This window comes from Andrographis paniculata, unplaced genomic scaffold (genome assembly GCF_009805555.1).
Source record: "Andrographis paniculata isolate CXL003 unplaced genomic scaffold, ASM980555v1 Contig54END, whole genome shotgun sequence".
Taxonomy (NCBI): Eukaryota; Viridiplantae; Streptophyta; class Magnoliopsida; order Lamiales; family Acanthaceae; genus Andrographis; species Andrographis paniculata.
In genome coordinates this window covers 5,514,277-5,531,966 of record NW_026137589.1, presented here as the reverse complement: position 1 = coordinate 5,531,966, position 17,690 = coordinate 5,514,277, and the positions used below count along the sequence as shown (strand labels likewise).

General features: G+C 36.9%; 3 protein-coding genes across 29 annotated transcripts; 1 reads left to right on the top strand and 2 right to left on the bottom strand.

Annotated features, from left to right (window-relative positions):
• Positions 1–87: 87 nt before the first annotated feature.
• On the bottom strand, positions 88–4,976 carry LOC127255688 (protein NPG1). Of its 2 annotated transcripts, none has more exons than XM_051281361.1 (7): positions 4,850–4,976; positions 4,502–4,590; positions 4,218–4,413; positions 3,166–3,418; positions 1,787–2,997; positions 1,430–1,577; positions 88–413 (listed from the first exon to the last, which is right to left on the bottom strand). In XM_051281361.1, the coding sequence occupies exons 3-7, from the start codon at positions 4,389–4,391 to the stop codon at positions 94–96; spliced, it is 2,106 nt and encodes a 701-aa protein (XP_051137318.1). In that variant the 5' UTR covers positions 4,392–4,413; positions 4,502–4,590; positions 4,850–4,976; the 3' UTR covers positions 88–93. The 2 variants fall into 2 exon arrangements, with proteins under 2 accessions (XP_051137318.1, XP_051137319.1); XM_051281362.1 differs by lacking the exon at positions 4,850–4,976 and adding an exon at positions 4,684–4,828.
• Positions 4,977–5,753: 777 nt separating this feature from the next.
• LOC127255506 (vesicle-associated protein 1-1-like) lies at positions 5,754–8,731 on the top strand. Its single transcript, XM_051281034.1, has 7 exons — positions 5,754–5,805; positions 5,978–6,048; positions 6,143–6,224; positions 6,469–6,584; positions 7,013–7,153; positions 7,254–7,295; positions 8,618–8,731. Exons 1-7 carry the CDS (start codon positions 5,754–5,756, stop codon positions 8,729–8,731), a joined length of 618 nt encoding a protein of 205 aa, XP_051136991.1.
• Positions 8,732–10,309: 1,578 nt separating this feature from the next.
• LOC127255515 (uncharacterized) lies at positions 10,310–17,618 on the bottom strand. Of its 26 annotated transcripts, none has more exons than XR_007839641.1 (16): positions 16,821–17,618; positions 16,571–16,730; positions 16,136–16,187; positions 15,974–16,013; positions 15,113–15,214; positions 14,375–14,487; positions 14,223–14,288; positions 14,008–14,150; positions 13,773–13,866; positions 13,631–13,692; positions 13,162–13,266; positions 11,564–11,639; positions 11,079–11,195; positions 10,895–10,981; positions 10,771–10,830; positions 10,600–10,684 (listed from the first exon to the last, which is right to left on the bottom strand). XR_007839641.1 is itself a non-coding variant. In XM_051281057.1 (15 exons), exons 1-14 carry the CDS (start codon positions 16,906–16,908, stop codon positions 10,774–10,776), a joined length of 1,275 nt encoding a protein of 424 aa, XP_051137014.1. In that variant the 5' UTR covers positions 16,909–17,618; the 3' UTR covers positions 10,310–10,684; positions 10,771–10,773. The 26 variants fall into 26 exon arrangements, 7 of the variants coding, with proteins under 7 accessions (XP_051137014.1, XP_051137011.1, XP_051137017.1 ...); XR_007839638.1 differs by having other exon boundaries at positions 10,895–11,002; positions 11,083–11,195; XR_007839640.1 differs by having other exon boundaries at positions 10,310–10,830.
• Positions 17,619–17,690: the final 72 nt, after the last annotated feature.

Genomic DNA, 17,690 nt, shown 5'->3' with positions numbered 1-17,690 from the left:
TGGTGGAATGGTATCAGTATGGTGGAATGGTATTGGTATGGTGACACAACAAAGAATCAAAGAATGATACTTCAACTGGCTGGCTATAAATGTTCAATGGATGGTACTGAATCCCTCTACAGGTTCAGTTTCTTTAAGCATGGAAGCAGCCTGGAAACAGTCTGCTGCATCGGCTATCCGCCCAGCCACCTTGTGAACCAGTCCTAAATTGTACCAAGCCATAGGATTGGTGGGCTCCATCTTCAGGGCCTCCGACAGGAGAGTTCTAGCCACTGGCAGCATGTTTCTTCCCATCTTAGCCAACACAGCGCTGAAACGAATTTCGCAAGGCACATAGTCTGGGTCCAGCATAAGGGCATTGGCATAAGCAGCCAAAGCTTTGTTAGTATGTCCTTTTCTTTCATGCATAGCACCTGTTAAGAAGAATACAAGAGGGAAAATTTAGTCTATCTACATTTGCTAACTTTGCAATGAAAAAACAGAGGCCATGATTGCAAGAACAATAACATTCAAATTTGTTACATACAGTTTTTTTTGTATCTTCTATCTTCCCATGTTTTAGCAATTCAAAATTCATCACAATATATGTATGTATATACATAGGGGGAGAGAGAGAGGAGAAGAAGAAGAAGAAGAAGAAGAAGACTAACATTTGGATGGCTCTATATTGCAGATTACATTCTCATAACATTATCTTCTCCTTTACCAATAATATATTTCAGATACGAATGCATCATTGTTCATTATCTGTAATTGTAACAAATTAACTTTTACAGATGTTATACAAGGATAATTTGAACAAGATCCCCAAAACCGTATCTGTGAAAATCTAAAACTACATCCTAGATCAATAGAGCTGAATAACCAGCAAAACATTTTGGCCTCACCTAAGTTTGGAAAATTCATTTGATTTCCACAGGTGAGCCTGATTTATCCTCTGTAAAAATACTTCATAGCACATTAGCTGTGGTCTACTGTCATTCCATTATTTTTCACAGTCCAATAAAATATGAAATTCAGGCTTTAGCTATAAATATATATACACATCAATCTGTGATCTTAGGATTCTTCCATGGGGGCCAGGCAATTTTGCCCAAAGAAAGTATTTATAGGTCACATACTTTTCCTTGCATTATATTAAATTCGTTTGAATAGAATTCTGTACTGCACTTTTTTCTGTGGTGCCTATGTATATATTCAGCATAACACATGAATGTTGCAATTATTTACAGAAAATGCTTTTTGAATATCACTGTATTTTCCATTTGCCCCCAGAATCCAAAGTGAATACTGAAATAAAGCTGATACATAATAAAGGCAGTAATTCATCTAATATTCAACTTTAAACCTAATGCACCACCCTCCCTCTCCGACTCGAAAGAAATAAATTTTTTTTTTTTCTTTAATTAAGAAAGGTTCAAGCTCTTACCTTCTACAAGCAGAGTTTCAGCAGAATACTTTTTCAAAGCTCTAGCTTTTCCCAAACATATTTCTGCATCATTCCAATGACAAAGGCTAGAGTACAATTTTGCTAATCCATTCCATACTTCATATTCATTTATGTTATCATCATCCACCTGTGAAACACATGTGATGATAGTGAATACATAAGCACATACTCAATAAAATACAACCAAAATCAAATAACTTTCAACAAAAGGAATGACAACCAACAGGAGGATGGATGCCAGAAATTTATTCAAAATAAGACAACAGAAAGGATTTTCGTTTTTATCAAATGAAACAAAAACCATCCACTTAAAAACATAAGGTCCAAAAAATCAACCTGAGATTCACTTCCAAAATGTCCTCTAGATTTTCTCTGAGCTTGTACCAAAGCAAGAAGGTAACGACAAGTCTCAATGGCATCTTTGTATTGTGACTGAAAAAATTTAAGCTTCACTTTCATCTCGAGGAGCAGTCCTTGATTCCAATCTGAGGTTTCATCTAAAGCAGCATCGATAACCACATCGGCCTCCAAAAACCGTTGCTGGGCAGACAAAACCAAAGCAAGCAATCTCCAAGCCTTAATGGCACATCCGCCCGTCGCATTTAAATACTTTTTTGCATGTTGAAAAGCAGCATGCAGATTTCGGTTCTCAGCATACTGCAAGCCTAACTCAAATATGACGTCTAAATTTTCAGGCTCTAATGCTAATGCACTGTTCAGTGCTTTCAGAGCCTCCAACTGAAGACAAGATCTCTCAAGGTCTGAAGGGGAAGTTTTAGCTTGCTTTCCTAAGCAAAGGCCCAGCATACAGAATCCAACACCTTTAAAATGTGCATTTGATCCATGTGAATTATCAATCGCTCTTTGTGCATACATCACTCCCTCTGCAGCAAGAAACATATCGTCACTGCATATTTTTGCAGCCAGCAGTAATGATATGATATCATTAGGCTCCTCATGCCAGTGGAGGGATTTTCTCAGTAGATGTAATGCAATACTATTCTCTCTAGCTCCAAAATAGGACAATGCCATTAATTTCCATCGGTCAATGCGATTTATCACCCCAGGCATGAACTCTTCAAGTTGCTTCACTAAAACTGAAGTTTGGCCACATTGAGACAGTGCAAAAGTGAGGTGCTCTAGCACTGAAGGATCCCATTTAATCTTCCCAAGGTAAAACTTTCTCATTAGAATCATCAGAAGTAGAATAGCCTCATCTAGACTGCTTGTAGGTACATATGAATCTTCAGCTTGAACAGCTAAACTGGGTGGACTAAACTCAACCCCACTATACAACAAGAAAATCACAAATGCTTTTTGAATTCTTGCACAACAATAATTGTCAAGGTTCCATTGACTCAGTAGTGCTCGGCGGTATGCATACAACGCATCTGCATAGCATCCAGCTTGCTTCCACAACTCTGGAAGAAGTTCAACAGCATGGCTAACAGTTGCTTGAAGCTTATGTTCTACCAAATCATTTGGTATGCCATCAACGAATATCTTTTCTACTGCATCAAGTACATTTTTGCACTCCTGAGCAGCCTCTGGATAATGTCAAGGCCCAATGATTTTAGCCATTATTCCAATCAGATAAAAGTATGAATAATAATAGTAATAATAGTTCCTTTTGCTATAAAATCATCTATAATGGGATTAATATTTAATTTGAATATATTTAGAAACTTTTCAGAGCTATTTGAAATGAAGAATACCAGTTAATCTTCCCAGCTTCTGAAGAGACTTAGCCTTTAGATATATGGCCTCGAGCACAAGGTTTGTCGCATGCTGTGAGACAGAAGATACTGACTCACTGCAAGGGCGAGCCTTTTTGGAAGACTCTCTATCAACCAAGGAGCGTTGCATCCGCTGTGTGGCTGCTTGAAGATCGATGCCATCAAACACCCATAAAGCACTCTCCACATTTCCTCTCTGATATTCCAACTTCCCAAGAAGAGCTCTTGCTTCCTGAAAATTATTTGTAAATAAGAGTCAGATTTGACAATTATATTTTATTCAGTGATCATCAAATGGTTAAGTTGTAGCCACCAAAATCCAGTAGACACTGAAAAAAAAAGAAAGAGTTCATTCCTCTTCCATGCGGGCATATAAATTAATGTATAAGCGGCCATGCACTAATGAATTTAATGAATCTTTAAACAGTTAACAGAAATGATTAAATGAGAGAGAAAGAACAACTAAAAGACAGAAACTCCTTTAAATAGTTTAAACTCCACATGGAACAAGGTCTAAACACCCTTACAAATGCAGTAATTCTATACATGTAGAGTGCAGAATTTGGAACTTTATCTCATCACCTTTCAAAAAATTGCTCCTGCTAGATGTAACACTAACTTAAAGTTCTGCTAAGATATAACTGTCAACAAAAAATAGAATAATGAGAATTATGGTACAATCGCTGCAAATTCCATAAGCAACAAAATATAGATATCCTTACAAATATATGCATATATTGAAACCATCCTTAAATCAATTTTATCTAATCTGTGTATCTCATATTCAAAATTTTCTCCAGCTAAAAGTAACCTTGAAAATAGGATTCTCTTAAAAATGACTGTAACCAAAATATGAAACAGCAACTGAGAGTTTAATGTAAGCTTAAAAGTCTTGGACGAAAGCAATGAGAGTCCCAAGTTTCATTAATATCCAGCAGCACGCCAACTGACAAAAAATAAGTTTTATATTACAACTATCAAGGTTAGGTCCTCCATACAGAAGAAAAGCTTTTGAGTGTTTAACATCCAACCTCAAAATTGAGAGACAAGCCATTCCGCAATGCAGCTTCGGCCTCTTGAATATTTCCCTCATCAAGTTTTGCTTCAACTTCAGTTGTTTTCAAGCTAACCCCATTACAGACAACTTGGCGAAGGGACGGCTCAATTTCACCCCGAGCGAAGACAGGTGATTCACCTTCAGACATCACTAATCACAATGTATCCCCACTGGGCACACGAAAACAACAACATCCAACAATTTTGAGACACAGCAGCTACGCTACGCAGATACAAAAGTGGTAGCAATCAACATTACCGAGACAGGATTTCCTGAATGATGCAGTGGTACACCGACCATGCAATGAAGCGCCTATGGCATAGAAATTCCAGCGTTTGTGCAGATACCTGCAAAGAAAATGAAAATATCAAACGCCTACTCAAAACGAATCCACTTCATGGTTGAATCTGTTTGTGCATTTTAATTGATCCGGGACAAACCAAAAAAATGGAATCTCTAGAGCAGAGCGTCTGTTTGGTGAATCGTGGGGTTATAGAATACAACATTAAAGACACAGTGCTCAATCTCGGTCGTCAACGCAAAGCAAAGCAAGTGGAGAAGAATCAGATCAAGTTTCTGGAAAACACAGAATTGAAAGGACATTACCTCCTAAAGATCGAGTGGATGGTTGGCAGACATAGGAAAATAGAGTCAACGACATGGAAGGGCTCTGAGGAAGTCGAAGTCGAAGTCGAAGTCGTACAGAACAGGGCAAAGAGAAAGGAGAGGATTATGAATACATAAATAAATAAATACATAAATATACATATTTATTCTCATAATTTTTATTAGTAAAAACAATAATATTTTTAATATTAAAATAATAAAAATAAAAAACATAATGAAGGTATTATAATAAATTTATCAAAAATAAATAAGTAAAAAAAATAGTAAGAAATATAAACTGATTATTATTATAAATATAAAAATAATAAAATAATAATATGATTTAAATAAATTATACTATAAGAATAAAATTTCATTAATGAAATTAGATATATTATATAAATATACATATTTGGCATACACATTACACACTAGAGTTGTTTTTACTGTAGTTATCACAGGGGAGGGGGAGGGGGGTGATGATATATACTAGTATTAATTATATATAGTATACAGTATTATCGACGTTCTTTATTTAACTCTTGCATGGTTGGATTGGAAAGAGAAGAGATAGAGGAGTTGAAGGAAGGAAGGAAGGCAGGCAGGTGTGCAGTGCTGTGCAGGCGGCGGCGTCATCTTCGGATCACCTCGGAATTTTATAGAAGAAAAACGAACGAATGAGAATAAGGATCACTCCCTCACTCACCCACTCAATTGTGTACGTGTGCGCCAAGCAGTAGCAGTAGTAGCATTGGGTTAATTTTCCATCCATCCATCCATCCATCATTCTCTACCTCTTTGTTTGCTTGTGATCTTCCATCCTTCCTTCCTTCCAATTCGCTTGTCTTTTCTCAATCTCAATCTCAATCCCAACAACAGCAACATCAACATCAACAGCACACATATGGCTTCCGGAGAGCTCCTCAATGTCGATCCATTGGAATTGAGATTCCCATGTTTGTGCTTGCCTAATTAATTTCTCCATCCATCTCACTTGCTTCCTACTTTTTGTTTAATTTGCATTCATTGTTGCTGCTGCATTCCTGATTTTATTATTATTATTATTTTTAATTTTTTTTCCCTTTTCTACGTCTACGCATGTGTGCGTGTGTGCTTTGGATTGATCAGTTGAGTTGAAGAAGCAGATATCTTGTTCGCTGCAACTATCCAATAAGACGGAAAATCACGTAGCTTTCAAGGTAAGACAAGTGCTTCATCTCTAGAGTATCTTCATTTTCGTTTTCATTTTCCCTCCTTTATTACCTTCCTTCCGCCTGCCTTACACATTTTCAGGTCAAAACAACGAATCCCAAGAATTATTGCGTTCGCCCAAACACGGGCATTGTTTTGCCGCGATCAACCTGCGACATTGTTGGTAATTAAAGCCTTTACTTACCCTTATTTCTCAGTCATGCTGTTTGCAATCAATGGAGGGTCAGTCTTTAATTTGTGAGTGATATCACGATTCAGCTTAGGGGAGGGGATGGCTCCTCATCCACCCACCTTTAGTAACGTGGTTAGATCTTTAGTAGTAATTTCTATTAGCATGTGATAATATGGGTGCGCGCGCGCGTCTCTGGCCCAACTCAACTGACCATGCTATTATTATTGTATCGTAGTCACAATGCAAGCACAGAAGGAAACTCCTCCAGACATGCAATGCAAGGATAAGTTTCTGATACAGAGTGTGGTTGCAAGCCCCGGTACAACTGGAAAAGATGTCACTGCAGATATGGTATTTTCTTGTTGATTCATGATCAAACACCTTTTATTGTTGTTTAAATTCAGTGATAACTGAAAAAGTGAGAAAAAAAAAAAAAAAAAAAAAACAGATCATACACAGTTGCAATGATCCACCGTAGTAATGTATGATTTCTGTTGAAAGTTTTACATGCCCGTGAGAAAGAATTTGGAATAGTTAAAAAGACAGTAAGTCATGGTATCTTTGCAACTAAATAAATTGGTAAAGAATATAAATTAGAGGATAGCATCATGCCATTGCTCTCAGCACCACGGTGACATTGTATATGATTGATGATGACTAATAAATGAATGGTTTTCGTTCAGCTCAGGATAGGTTATGCAGATAGTTGCTACATGCATTCTTGGATGGTTATGATTAATGAAGTTGGTGTTTGTATTTTTCTTTTTGTTCTTCTGTAGTTTAATAAGGTAAATGGCAAGGTTGAGGAGTGCAGATTGAAAGTGGTCTTTTTCGCTCCTCATCAACCACCATCTCCTGTTGCAGAGGGATCAGAAGAGGGTCTTTCCCCAAGGTCAAATACAGTTGGAAATGGCAATGAGGTTTGTACAAATTTTTTGCATTTTCATTCCCTCTATTGAGGCTCATTTTACCTCGTTTGTACATCCTATTGGCTACATCCTTTTTGAGGGGTGATTGCAGGCTACTAGAACTTTTGCTGACAGCCATGAAAATATGCCAGAGGTAACTTAGCACTTCACGCATTTCCCCATATTCAATATTATGTGGCTGCAGCATTCACATATTTGTATGTTCTCAATCGCCTTTATCAGACACAACTACTAATGTTGTGCATATTCAATGTTTTAAGCCAGCAGTGCATGGATATTATTTTTTTTAAAAAGAAAAATAAAAACCACCATGACAACTGCTTGGTCCAACAACATTGGTTTTTCCTCATGAGAATTTCAAATTTGATCAATTGGTACTTCTGTGTATTATGATAATTGATTTTCCTTGTGATGTTAGCACTGCTAGCATATGTCAAGGAATATTGTCTAAGTGATCCAGTCCGAAGTCGCTTAGCCAATTTGAAGCTTACAAAAAAAAAAAAAACGAGGGAAGGGAAGGAATATAACACTTTTATCTTTTCATTGGTGACTTCTAAGTTCAAACTTCATAATTGAAAGACTAGAAATCTATCCTAAAATCCAGTTATTTCAAATTCCTTGCGAGCAGCTTTTATTGGTTTTCATATCTTGGTTATATTTTGTATGTCTCTCAAATGCAAAATTAGTGAATCTTCCTTCCAATCCACGATGCATTATCTACTTTATAAATATATTTGTACTTGGCTCGGCATGCTATACAATATTTCATTATCACTATTGCTGGTTAGGTGAGCTTTATTTAGTGTTATAGATCAAGAGATTGCATAATATTGTGAACCGTGAGTAAATAGTCTGTCTTCTACTTGTGTTCGCAAAAATGTGTTAGCTTATTTGAGGATTTGTGAGAAAAGCCTTGGCTGATCTACTTGGTTTCTGAAACTTTTGTGTCCGAGTTCATTTTAATGCTTCCCGATTGACAGTATTTACTTGCATCCGCATATAGTTTCACTATGTTTGAGAGTTGTTTCTGTCTGCATAAGCTTTTCCAAGTGGATTGGCGTTATCTTAAAATGTATAACTCTTACAAAGTTGCCTGAGGAAAAAAGCTGCTGCTATTGAAATTTAAATAGAGCACAAAACAAACATTCGTCAAGAATTGGTAGGAGATTTGATTGTGTAATGCGTGCTCATAAACAGAAAACTGATTGTTGATAGTTTTTGTTTCTTAATCCCCTTGGTAGTTTCTGGCCTTGGTTTTGTAGGATCTGATCTAATCTGTGTATAATACACTTGCTTTATATCTTATCATTGAAGATGTTTGATCGTGGAAACTACAGAATAGTATATAGAACTACAAGTAGTTAATTCATTAATTGTCAGAGTCTGGTGTTCATGGAGTGTGTGTCTGTGTCATCATATTTTGAGTAATATGGGATGTGGTTCGGTTCTGTGTAGGAACTGTTGAAGCGCAAGAACAGCAAAGGTGGAAGAGTATCCATCACTTTTATCATTATCATCATAATTGGTCTGCTAGGCGTAGTCCTGGGGGGGTACTCGATGAAACAATGAAGAGGACAGGACAGGACATTCTGATTCACTGAGGAGCAGGCAATAGTGAGGGATTTGGATTTGGATTTGGATTTGGATTTTGATGGCATCTTTATAGCTTCTTTGGTAGCTATAATGCCTTCTTCTGGTTCTGGACCATACATACCACCGTTATTGCGCTCTGTCGACTATCATTCTGCATTCGCCAAACACCTCCCACTTTGTAGCTTATAGTTTAGCCGTATTTGTATTTGTATTTGTATTTATTTTTAAGTCGCATTTATTCCCGTGACTTGGCCTGTGGTATGGTATGGTTGTGGTGAAATGAGTGCAACTACCACTGGAGATTTTTGCATACTTCCATACATATATACATACATAAATACAGTGAAGTGTATGGTTTCTTTCTTGCTTAAAAGTCAAATTTCGTAGATACACTAAGTAGTGTGTTTCTTTGGCACAAGTCCTCCCAAACTTCCTATTCATTTACTGTTGAATGCTACTTTGGCGCGAAGCAGACCTAGGAGGACAAAGTCTGCAACATAGCTTCGTAGCCGTTGACTACACATATGTCTCTCTCCTCTACTATTTTATCTTCCCTTCGTTACTCTGCTTCTTCTCTCTCCTCCATTATTTCTCATCTTTCACACGTGTTTTTTATTTTCCTCCCAAATTTTCTTCACCCCCTTCATTGCAGAGTAAGGATCGTGGGATTTTAGCAGTTTCGTCGGCGAGTGAAGCAGATGATTGCCGCGAAGGAGTTCGGGAGATGCACGTTGACGAGGGATAGGATTTCTGGCGGTTAATTAGTTAGAAGTAAGGAAAACCGAACTACATTTCAATTTGGGATTTAATTAGTTAGTCGATTTCGTAAATTCGTGCAATTTTTATAAATCTATGATAGGACCATCCTATACACAAATCTATGAGAGCTAGAAGAATATGAATAGTTGTACACGGCCGCGCATTTAAGTCTATTTGTCTGCTTCAATTCCTACAGGAAGCAACCACTTATACGGAACGAGCATGACCGTGCTTGATTAATTATATTATGCTGCTTTTAGTGTTACATGAAGCACACAACAAACAACAATCGACCACCGCCGTGCAAATGTGGCTGCATTTATCTGTCCTGTGTATTTAGTCTTGTTTTCGAACAACCACGGACTCATGCATAGCCGTGCACACGCTTGTTCTTCCGCATGTAATTGTAGACAAAACTTAGAAGTAGATCCGAAATTCTATTCTTTTTTAGTTACAGATGAAAATAATAATAATAAAAGAGAAAAAAATTCACTCTTCATATATATTCCATTACTTTTATATTTAATATAAATTATTTTCAATTAAACTAAAAATCTCATCACTCCAATCATCACCTATCAAATCACTATTCAATAAAACTCCCTAAACCCCAACAAATCCAATCATCACCTATCAAATCACTATTCAATAAAACTCCCTAAACCCCAACAAAACCTACTGAACCAAAGAAACGCAAAATCCCAAAACTTCTAAAAAATTCAAATCCAAACCAAACTCAAACTCAATCTTCCCAAACCCAACTTAAAGAAACACACCCTAACTATTACCCTTGGATAAATATAAGATATATATATATATATAGAACAACGCAATCAATTATAATCTGTTTTGTTCCGTTCCGCTCCTGCGGCTAGTAATGACAAGTTACAAACATGTATTACCGTATGTTTTCATATTCACAGACAGACACCAACCCTGAAACAGAAAGCAAAGACAGAGCAAAAGAGAGTGAGCATCGCACAAGCTGTGAGAGACTAAATTTTCTACCTTTAATGACAAAGAACTCTCCATCATAGTAATTATTAGTAAAGTGATTCCCCTCTTCAGAATATGAAGTCACTCAGTTGCTTGCATTTCTCACAACGGCCTCTTTTTTTGCTTAGAATATAGGCACTGTCTGCGTCCGCACTGAAGCAATTCATCCGGTGCCTGAGGAATACACATGAATGTCCAGCCCTGTTGATTATGATGCTGAAAAACCATACAAGGAACATCTTCATGTAGCACCGACTAACCATTCAAAATGATCCTCGCAGCAGATTGAATTCCAAATGATTGTTAGTCCAGCTGGTTTCCTGCAAGAACAACTCAACACTGAGAAGAGATGCTATGCTAGTGAGATGGAAGAGAGAGCTCAACTTCATGGATTCATTAATCATTGCCGATGGGTAGTATAGACAAATCATCCATGCTTCATCAATTCACTCCCCACCCAGACGGACCCCACTACAAGACAAGGATGAATAACTGATACCTAGCTAGCGTCGGGTAATGAAATAGAGAGGAGAAGAAAGGGGCAGAAGAAGTTGCGTTTGGGGAGTACCAACCAAGTTGCAGTGTACATATCATAGAACTTGTCAAATGCCTTGTCAAAGCAATGCTGACAGGCTAAGAGATCCTTTATCTGAGTCACCTTGCAACTTGATTTACAGCATTTGACCTGTAGAACAATTAATACTATACTCTTTACAAGCAACAAGATCGATGAAAATACACAAACAAATCAATTTTGTGAACCTATCCAAAGACTGGATGCTGAAAGTAAAGATTACCATTCTCAATTATCAAAGTCACCAAAGAAGAAGTTTGAAAACATGATCTCCAAGACAGTATCAAAATATGATTTCCAAGAGCTCCCAACACAACTCTAACTTGTTTTAACTTTTAAACCAAATTAAATATGGATTTTTCCACTCAACTACTTAATTAGCCCCCAAAATTATTTGTCCCCTCCTTATGGTATGGCAGAGCCCTTAGCTAGATGCGTCAACTGAAGTAAAGTGAAAACGTAAACAGATGAATCACTACCAAACGATTAAGCTTAAATGAGTAATATTGCTGATGAGTTGGATGCTCCCAGATATGCTCACTCAAATGGCCTGCACTGTTAAAAACAATGTGTTAAAATAAGAGTTGATTCCATTGCTCATGGCTTAAGATCTGAAGCAAAAATAATATAAAATCTTCTCAATGCCAAATATTATTCCTAAAACAATTCACAAGACCATTTTAGATTACGGACTGTAACTCTTTTATGGAGATGGTCTTACTTGCCATTGGTCTTGACGGTAAGCTGATAATCTCAAGGCCTGCGTGGTTGCCATTTGCCAAGCATTATACTTAAATTTAAGGTCAATACACAGCACCTCTTCTTTAGTAGCCAAGATTTCCTTTGTTTACCTACTTATTTCTCTAGATTCTATATGCAATTCACCAGCATCAACTACACATTGTGAACACTTTCTTACATAGTAAGCTTTAGAAGGAGATTTACATAGAGCAACCTCTTGATTCTAATGATCCGGAGTAAGTTGGACTAGTATGGAACTCAGCCGCTCTTTATATGGCTTGAAGCAGTTCACTCATGCCTCATTTAAATGGCTCAGTACTATCAACCAACAATGAGGGGATGCTCTAGATTGAATTTGATAGTTGTCTTTTATAAACATACCTTGGCAGACAATATTATTTATCTTGTTTTTTATGTTGATAATGTTGTTATTATTGACAACGACGAGGATGATTTTCATTACCACTTGTTCCACTACTTTCAACTAACAACTTGGGGAAGTTAGTTCCTTGGGATTATGGTTGCTCAATTCTCTTTCATCTATGGGCATCATATCTCCCAATACAAATAGGCCCTTGATTTCTTACGTGATATTGACATGGTTGATGGGAAACCAATTGAGTTGTCATGGATCCTAATATCAAAATGTGCCTTTTAACAGATACTAGACGGTATGTTGGCGGACAGATGACATGGACTGGGCCACAGTTGGAAGGAGCTTGAATGTACCCACAAAGCTCCAAAGCAAGAAGACCCAATTAATAACACCCTACCAATGAATTGAAAGAGGGTGACATGAGAAACATGACAGCAAAAGCAATGGCCAAAGCTAGCAAACATGAGAGAGTAAAAATTGGAATCATTTATCCATGCAATTAGAGGAGCAACGGCTGAATTGGTGGAGGACATAAATAGAAAGAAACAACTGAGAGAAGATGAAGCAAAATAACGGAAAGGACTGGGTATACTTACAGGACAGCTACAATATTTCATCCTATACAATATCAATAAACGGAAAGGACATACTGCGTTACCAGTGCATTTCATTTATTTTAATTATAAATCCATTATCCTTTTTCAGAGCTTTCTGTAAGTATCTTAAGAACTTGGTATTCTATCTTGTAACCCACACAATTTCTTAAAGTCGCTGCATTTCAGGGATAAGTTCTTTGAGGCCTTAAAGTCTACGATATTTGGGTCAACAATCATATAAAATTCAAGGCCCAATTTCATCTTTAGTTGATTTAATACATTGTTAAAATAAAGGTTACATGATACTATAATAAACTTGTTACATAAAAGGTATAGATAGATTTAAACAGTAAAACTAACCCACCAGTCACAAAAGGAATTATCACAGGATAGACATGCGGCTAAAGTGGTTGATCCACGACATGAATTGCACTTTGCAGACAAGAACGTTTTTCCAACTTGGTGGCATCTACATACACAAAAAGACTGTTATAAGACACTGTCTTCTTCATTCTAAGTGTTCAAGCTCTTTGATTAAAAAGGCATGAATTAACTATCTTTAACAATTTTAAACACTTTCATTATAAACAAAACGACAAGGAAGGGAGTCCATAAACTACTTTGTATGAGTAGTAAGAGTCATCACGATACCATAGATATGTGATAACTTTAATTCTGCATTGGCAGAATCCATACTTAAGAAAATTGGAAAAACAAACTGAAATGAAAAAAAAATTATGCATCAATCCAAGTTAAGAAAGACTATAGGGTACCAAGGAATTATCTAAAGTAATTATGGAGAGACAAAATTTACTTAACAACAAATCAGGAACCTGTTATACAAGTCAAGAAGATCTCTTGATATTGTATTGGATTTCTTTTGAACCAGTGGTACCTGTAAAGAAGAATCATGCTTGACACTGTTGAACTCAAAAAAGAAAAATGTCTAGGTCATTCAACATCAAGAAAGAATACATCATTGCATGCTTCACCAGCTTGTCTTAATTCATAGAAAGATGTCAGCACCAAACAGTCTTCTGCAAGATGCCCAGGCTTATGACACTTCCAGCTACAAATATTAACAAACATTTCAGTACAAGAACATAAATATTAATATAACCATGCTTTTCTACCTCTATGGTTTCAAAGAGAAACAACTACTTTCTGCTTTAGACTCCTCATAAAAATGCATATAAAGAGTAAAATATACCATTCATAAGTACAAAACCCAGATTGCTTTTTGGACCAGCAATGCCGATCATAGTCCCAAGTGGCCCCTCCAGATTCTGGCACCCCCAATGAGCAGCTGTGTGTAGACAATGGTTCAGCAAGGGATGGGCTACCTTGGAATTCCTGAAAAAAGTAATCAAAGTTAAAGGAATAATATGGAGAAGATGGAATTATAATTGGCTTAAGAATGAGAACCTGCTTAGATTTAAGGCCCTGCAGAAGTTCAGACTTGCATTCCATGCTGCATATGTCGTCATTAGTCTACAATAACAGCAAAATGAAAAATAAGCACAGAGAGAAATAAAGTATCTAGAATTGGGAGCAAAATATAACATCAAATAACTCACCTCACTGCATATGTACTCGCCATATTTCCTGCAAACAACACATACAGGTTCTTCTTGAGAAGGATACCGTTGCTCAGCTCGTGTCTTGATATGATCAACCTCGTCTATGTTGCCTTAAAAAACCAACTACTTGATCAGATACATTAGAAGAAGATATTAATATATAACTAACAATTAGGCATTTAGTTTTCACCGTATAAATTGTGGATGGATGAATTTGAAACTCAACTTAAGTTTATTAATAGATTTGATGAATTTAAAGAATAAACTTATTCAAGTTGCATTATATTTAATGAACAAATTTAATTCTTATTACAATCATCTAGTTTGAAGGTCTTGTTATCTTATTGCACTTTCCCAAGTCATCGAGTTAGAAACATGTTTTTTTTTTCCAACTCACTATTTTGGTTATCATGTATTAAGATGTTTATAGCAATAGCCATATCTTTGCAAAAGTATCTATCAGTAAAGAAAGTTTGATCTCAAAGTCAATTTGTATATCCCCCACAAATCAGAACACAGAAATTACAATGGTTATCAGTGCAAGTCTTATTTCTTTTCATCATTGCTAAAAATATTTTATACTATAGCATATCTCGAGAAACCAAACCATGACTTGCATAACCAGCACAGAAATATTGTCATCGTGTCTGAACAATTACATCAGACAAAACATGTGCATATATGTGGTTATCCAGGACAAGAGAGCAATTATGTGCTAGTATCCAAGAATCTCACCAGGAATTCCAAAGTACTGCATTGCATTCCTAGAATATGGTTCCTCATTGACAGTTAAAGAAACATCATCCTCTTTGCATCCTGCAGAAGCACTGTCATCACCTGCATGTTTTGCCAGATTGTAGTGAAGATAAATAGAAGATACTTGAAACACATAACATTGGATACAATTATGTTCCAAGAAATGGAACAACTGAGAAGCTTTTTTATCAACTAGGAACATAATACATAATAGAGAAATAAATACAGGTAGCCAATAGTGTCAAACAAAAACAAGAAAAGTATAAGCAGGACCGAAGCGAAGTTGAAAATATTACTGTTCACATGTGTTAAGTATTCAAAATGATGTATTGCGTCTCATTCCTCAAAAGTCCAAACTAGGTAAAAACACCACTTTAACTGAACTGAAATTAAAAGCATCACGTACACTAAATGAAACTTAAAAGGCATAGTTGCTAGCAATAGCAAACTCCAAATCTAAACCCCTTGCCAGTCCAGCACCATAATAATAATAATAACTACATCTTCAAGGTTCCCAAGTAGAGAGATACCAAGCTATTATAAGGTTATACCACTATGTGCAAGAGTAAACTTCCCATTTTTTTATTTTAGTTTATCCAAATAAAAACTTTTTATTTCTTTATTTAGAAAAAATAACTATCAACTAAATACCAAAATAACCCAAATTCTTTTTTCACATAACTTTTACTTTAACGTAAAATAAACATTTACTTTATTACACTACATTTAAAATATTAATTTACCTTAATCGCCATACAAAAATCAAATAAAAAGCTTACCAATGGACGGAGGTTGTATTTTAAAATCATAGAATAGATAGAAGTAGCAACAGTAACTAACTTTCATAGCCCACCAAATTGGAATTTGAAGTTGAGCTTTCCTGTAAACAGAGGAAACTGGCAGGTCATTCTATAACCTAATAGCAATTTAGATGCATGGGGAATGGTACAGCTCCAAGATCAGTTAGGTCGGGTCAAGTAATCTTTCAATAGTGAACAGTACCAGCACAGAGGGAGTTAACTCCTGGTATGGTTGAGAAAAATCAGCTTCCTTCCTGTTCACGTAGTAGACTATTTAAAAAGCAAACCTAAGTTAACGGAAATAATTCATCTAAACCATGGATTTATAAACTAATAGAAGGGAAACTGAGCCACCGGGGTGCGATGAACGGAAAAGCAAAGAAAAGTGCCACTTTTTTTTTTTTCCCATAATATGTAGAAAAATGCCGAATGAATCGATTTCAGAAAATTCTGGATCATCTCAGTAATGAATTACACATATATTCCAAAAACTAAGGAACATTAACGGATCAGACTCATCAGCAGAGCACCATAATTAATTCCAGGCGATCAAGTACAGCGCCTCGGTCAAGGAAGTTTAGAGAATCTGCCTATCAAATGTCCATGTAACGATAAAACTTAGAAAATAAAAAATCACCTGCGTTTATCTATGTATTCCTGATGTGTCATAGGACGGTCGTTGTCCTTTGTGAGCTGGTTCCGTAGATGAAGCGCCGAGGTAGAGTCAAGGCGGGGTTTTTTAGGGATGTGTGGCGCTGGTTGATCGGAAACGGCATTTCCAGTAGCAATATTGTAGGCTTAAATCATTAAACAGAATAGGAGCGAAATTAGAGAGAAGAGAAAAGAGAGGGAAAAGGGGTCAGCGGAAGAAAGAGGGGAAAACTTACTGTTGAGGTTTTGAAGGACGGAATTGAGATTAAGGTGCTTGTTGTAGGCACGGGAGGGGGTTTTGTAGAGATTCGTTCTCGTGCCCATTATTGATTTGATTCTCCTGCCTCCCTTCTTCCTTTGTTCTTTTGCTCTTGCTCAACCACTCCCCCAAAATTCCTCGTCACTCGATAGATGGATGGATATATATATATATATATATATATATAGAGGGAGAGAGGGAGAGGGGGGGAGAGAGAGAGAGAGGGTGTCACCGTGTCAGCACTCACTCACTGCAGCAGCAGGCTAGCAGCTGTTGATCGCACTGGAACGTGGACGGACCGGACCGACCACACACCAGCACAGCACAGCACAGCACACCACCCAGCAAACAAATAACTTTTATAGCGTTTTTCCAACCACATCCCCTATACACACATACATACATACATTCATGCTTTGGCTATGCTATTGCTGGCTCTTTGCTTTTTGAAAGGGCTGATGCCCATGCCCACGCCCATCTTACTAGTAGCAGTAAAGTAAAAAGAATGGAGGAGGCAGGCGGCTTCACGTATTGTATTGTATTGTACTGTACTGTACTTGTATCATTCATTGTGTATGCATTGCCCGTCCGTCCACCCCTGCCTGCTGCTTATCAACAAAACGCTTTCCTTATTTGGATCTGAAATGAAATGAAATGAAATCAAACCAAACCACCATTGCTGCCTGCATAGCACTCTCCACCTCCCCTCTTCAAAGTTCACACACACCCCCACCCAAATTCACAAGAATAAACAACCCCACCCCATACAATCAACTCAATACACATCTTCCTTCCTTCACACCGATTCATGCCATGACAACCACAATATCAGTTATTTTCGAAAGAC

What these genes read in the sequence shown, in the direction of transcription:
- LOC127255688 (XM_051281361.1), bottom strand. Translation starts at nt 4,391, where the DNA reads ATGTCTGAAGGTGAATCACCTGTCTTCGCTCGGGGTGAAATTGAGCCG. An exon ending in GAAGCTGGGAAGATTAACTG is followed by an intron (nt 2,998 to 3,165) that starts GTATTCTTCATT and finishes GACATTATCCAG; the next exon opens with AGGCTGCTCAGGAGTGCAAA. An exon ending in TGAAACTCTGCTTGTAGAAG is followed by an intron (nt 414 to 1,429) that starts GTAAGAGCTTGA and finishes TCTTCTTAACAG; the next exon opens with GTGCTATGCATGAAAGAAAA.
- LOC127255506 (XM_051281034.1), top strand. Translation starts at nt 5,754, where the DNA reads ATGGCTTCCGGAGAGCTCCTCAATGTCGATCCATTGGAATTGAGATTC. An exon ending in ATTGGAATTGAGATTCCCAT is followed by an intron (nt 5,806 to 5,977) that starts GTTTGTGCTTGC and finishes TGGATTGATCAG; the next exon opens with TTGAGTTGAAGAAGCAGATA. An exon ending in CAGTTGGAAATGGCAATGAG is followed by an intron (nt 7,154 to 7,253) that starts GTTTGTACAAAT and finishes GGGTGATTGCAG; the next exon opens with GCTACTAGAACTTTTGCTGA.
- LOC127255515 (XM_051281054.1), bottom strand. Translation starts at nt 16,908, where the DNA reads ATGGGCACGAGAACGAATCTCTACAAAACCCCCTCCCGTGCCTACAAC. An exon ending in GCGAGTACATATGCAGTGAG is followed by an intron (nt 14,289 to 14,374) that starts GTGAGTTATTTG and finishes CTGTTATTGTAG; the next exon opens with ACTAATGACGACATATGCAG. An exon ending in CTGGTGAAGCATGCAATGAT is followed by an intron (nt 13,693 to 13,772) that starts GTATTCTTTCTT and finishes TCTTCTTTACAG; the next exon opens with GTACCACTGGTTCAAAAGAA.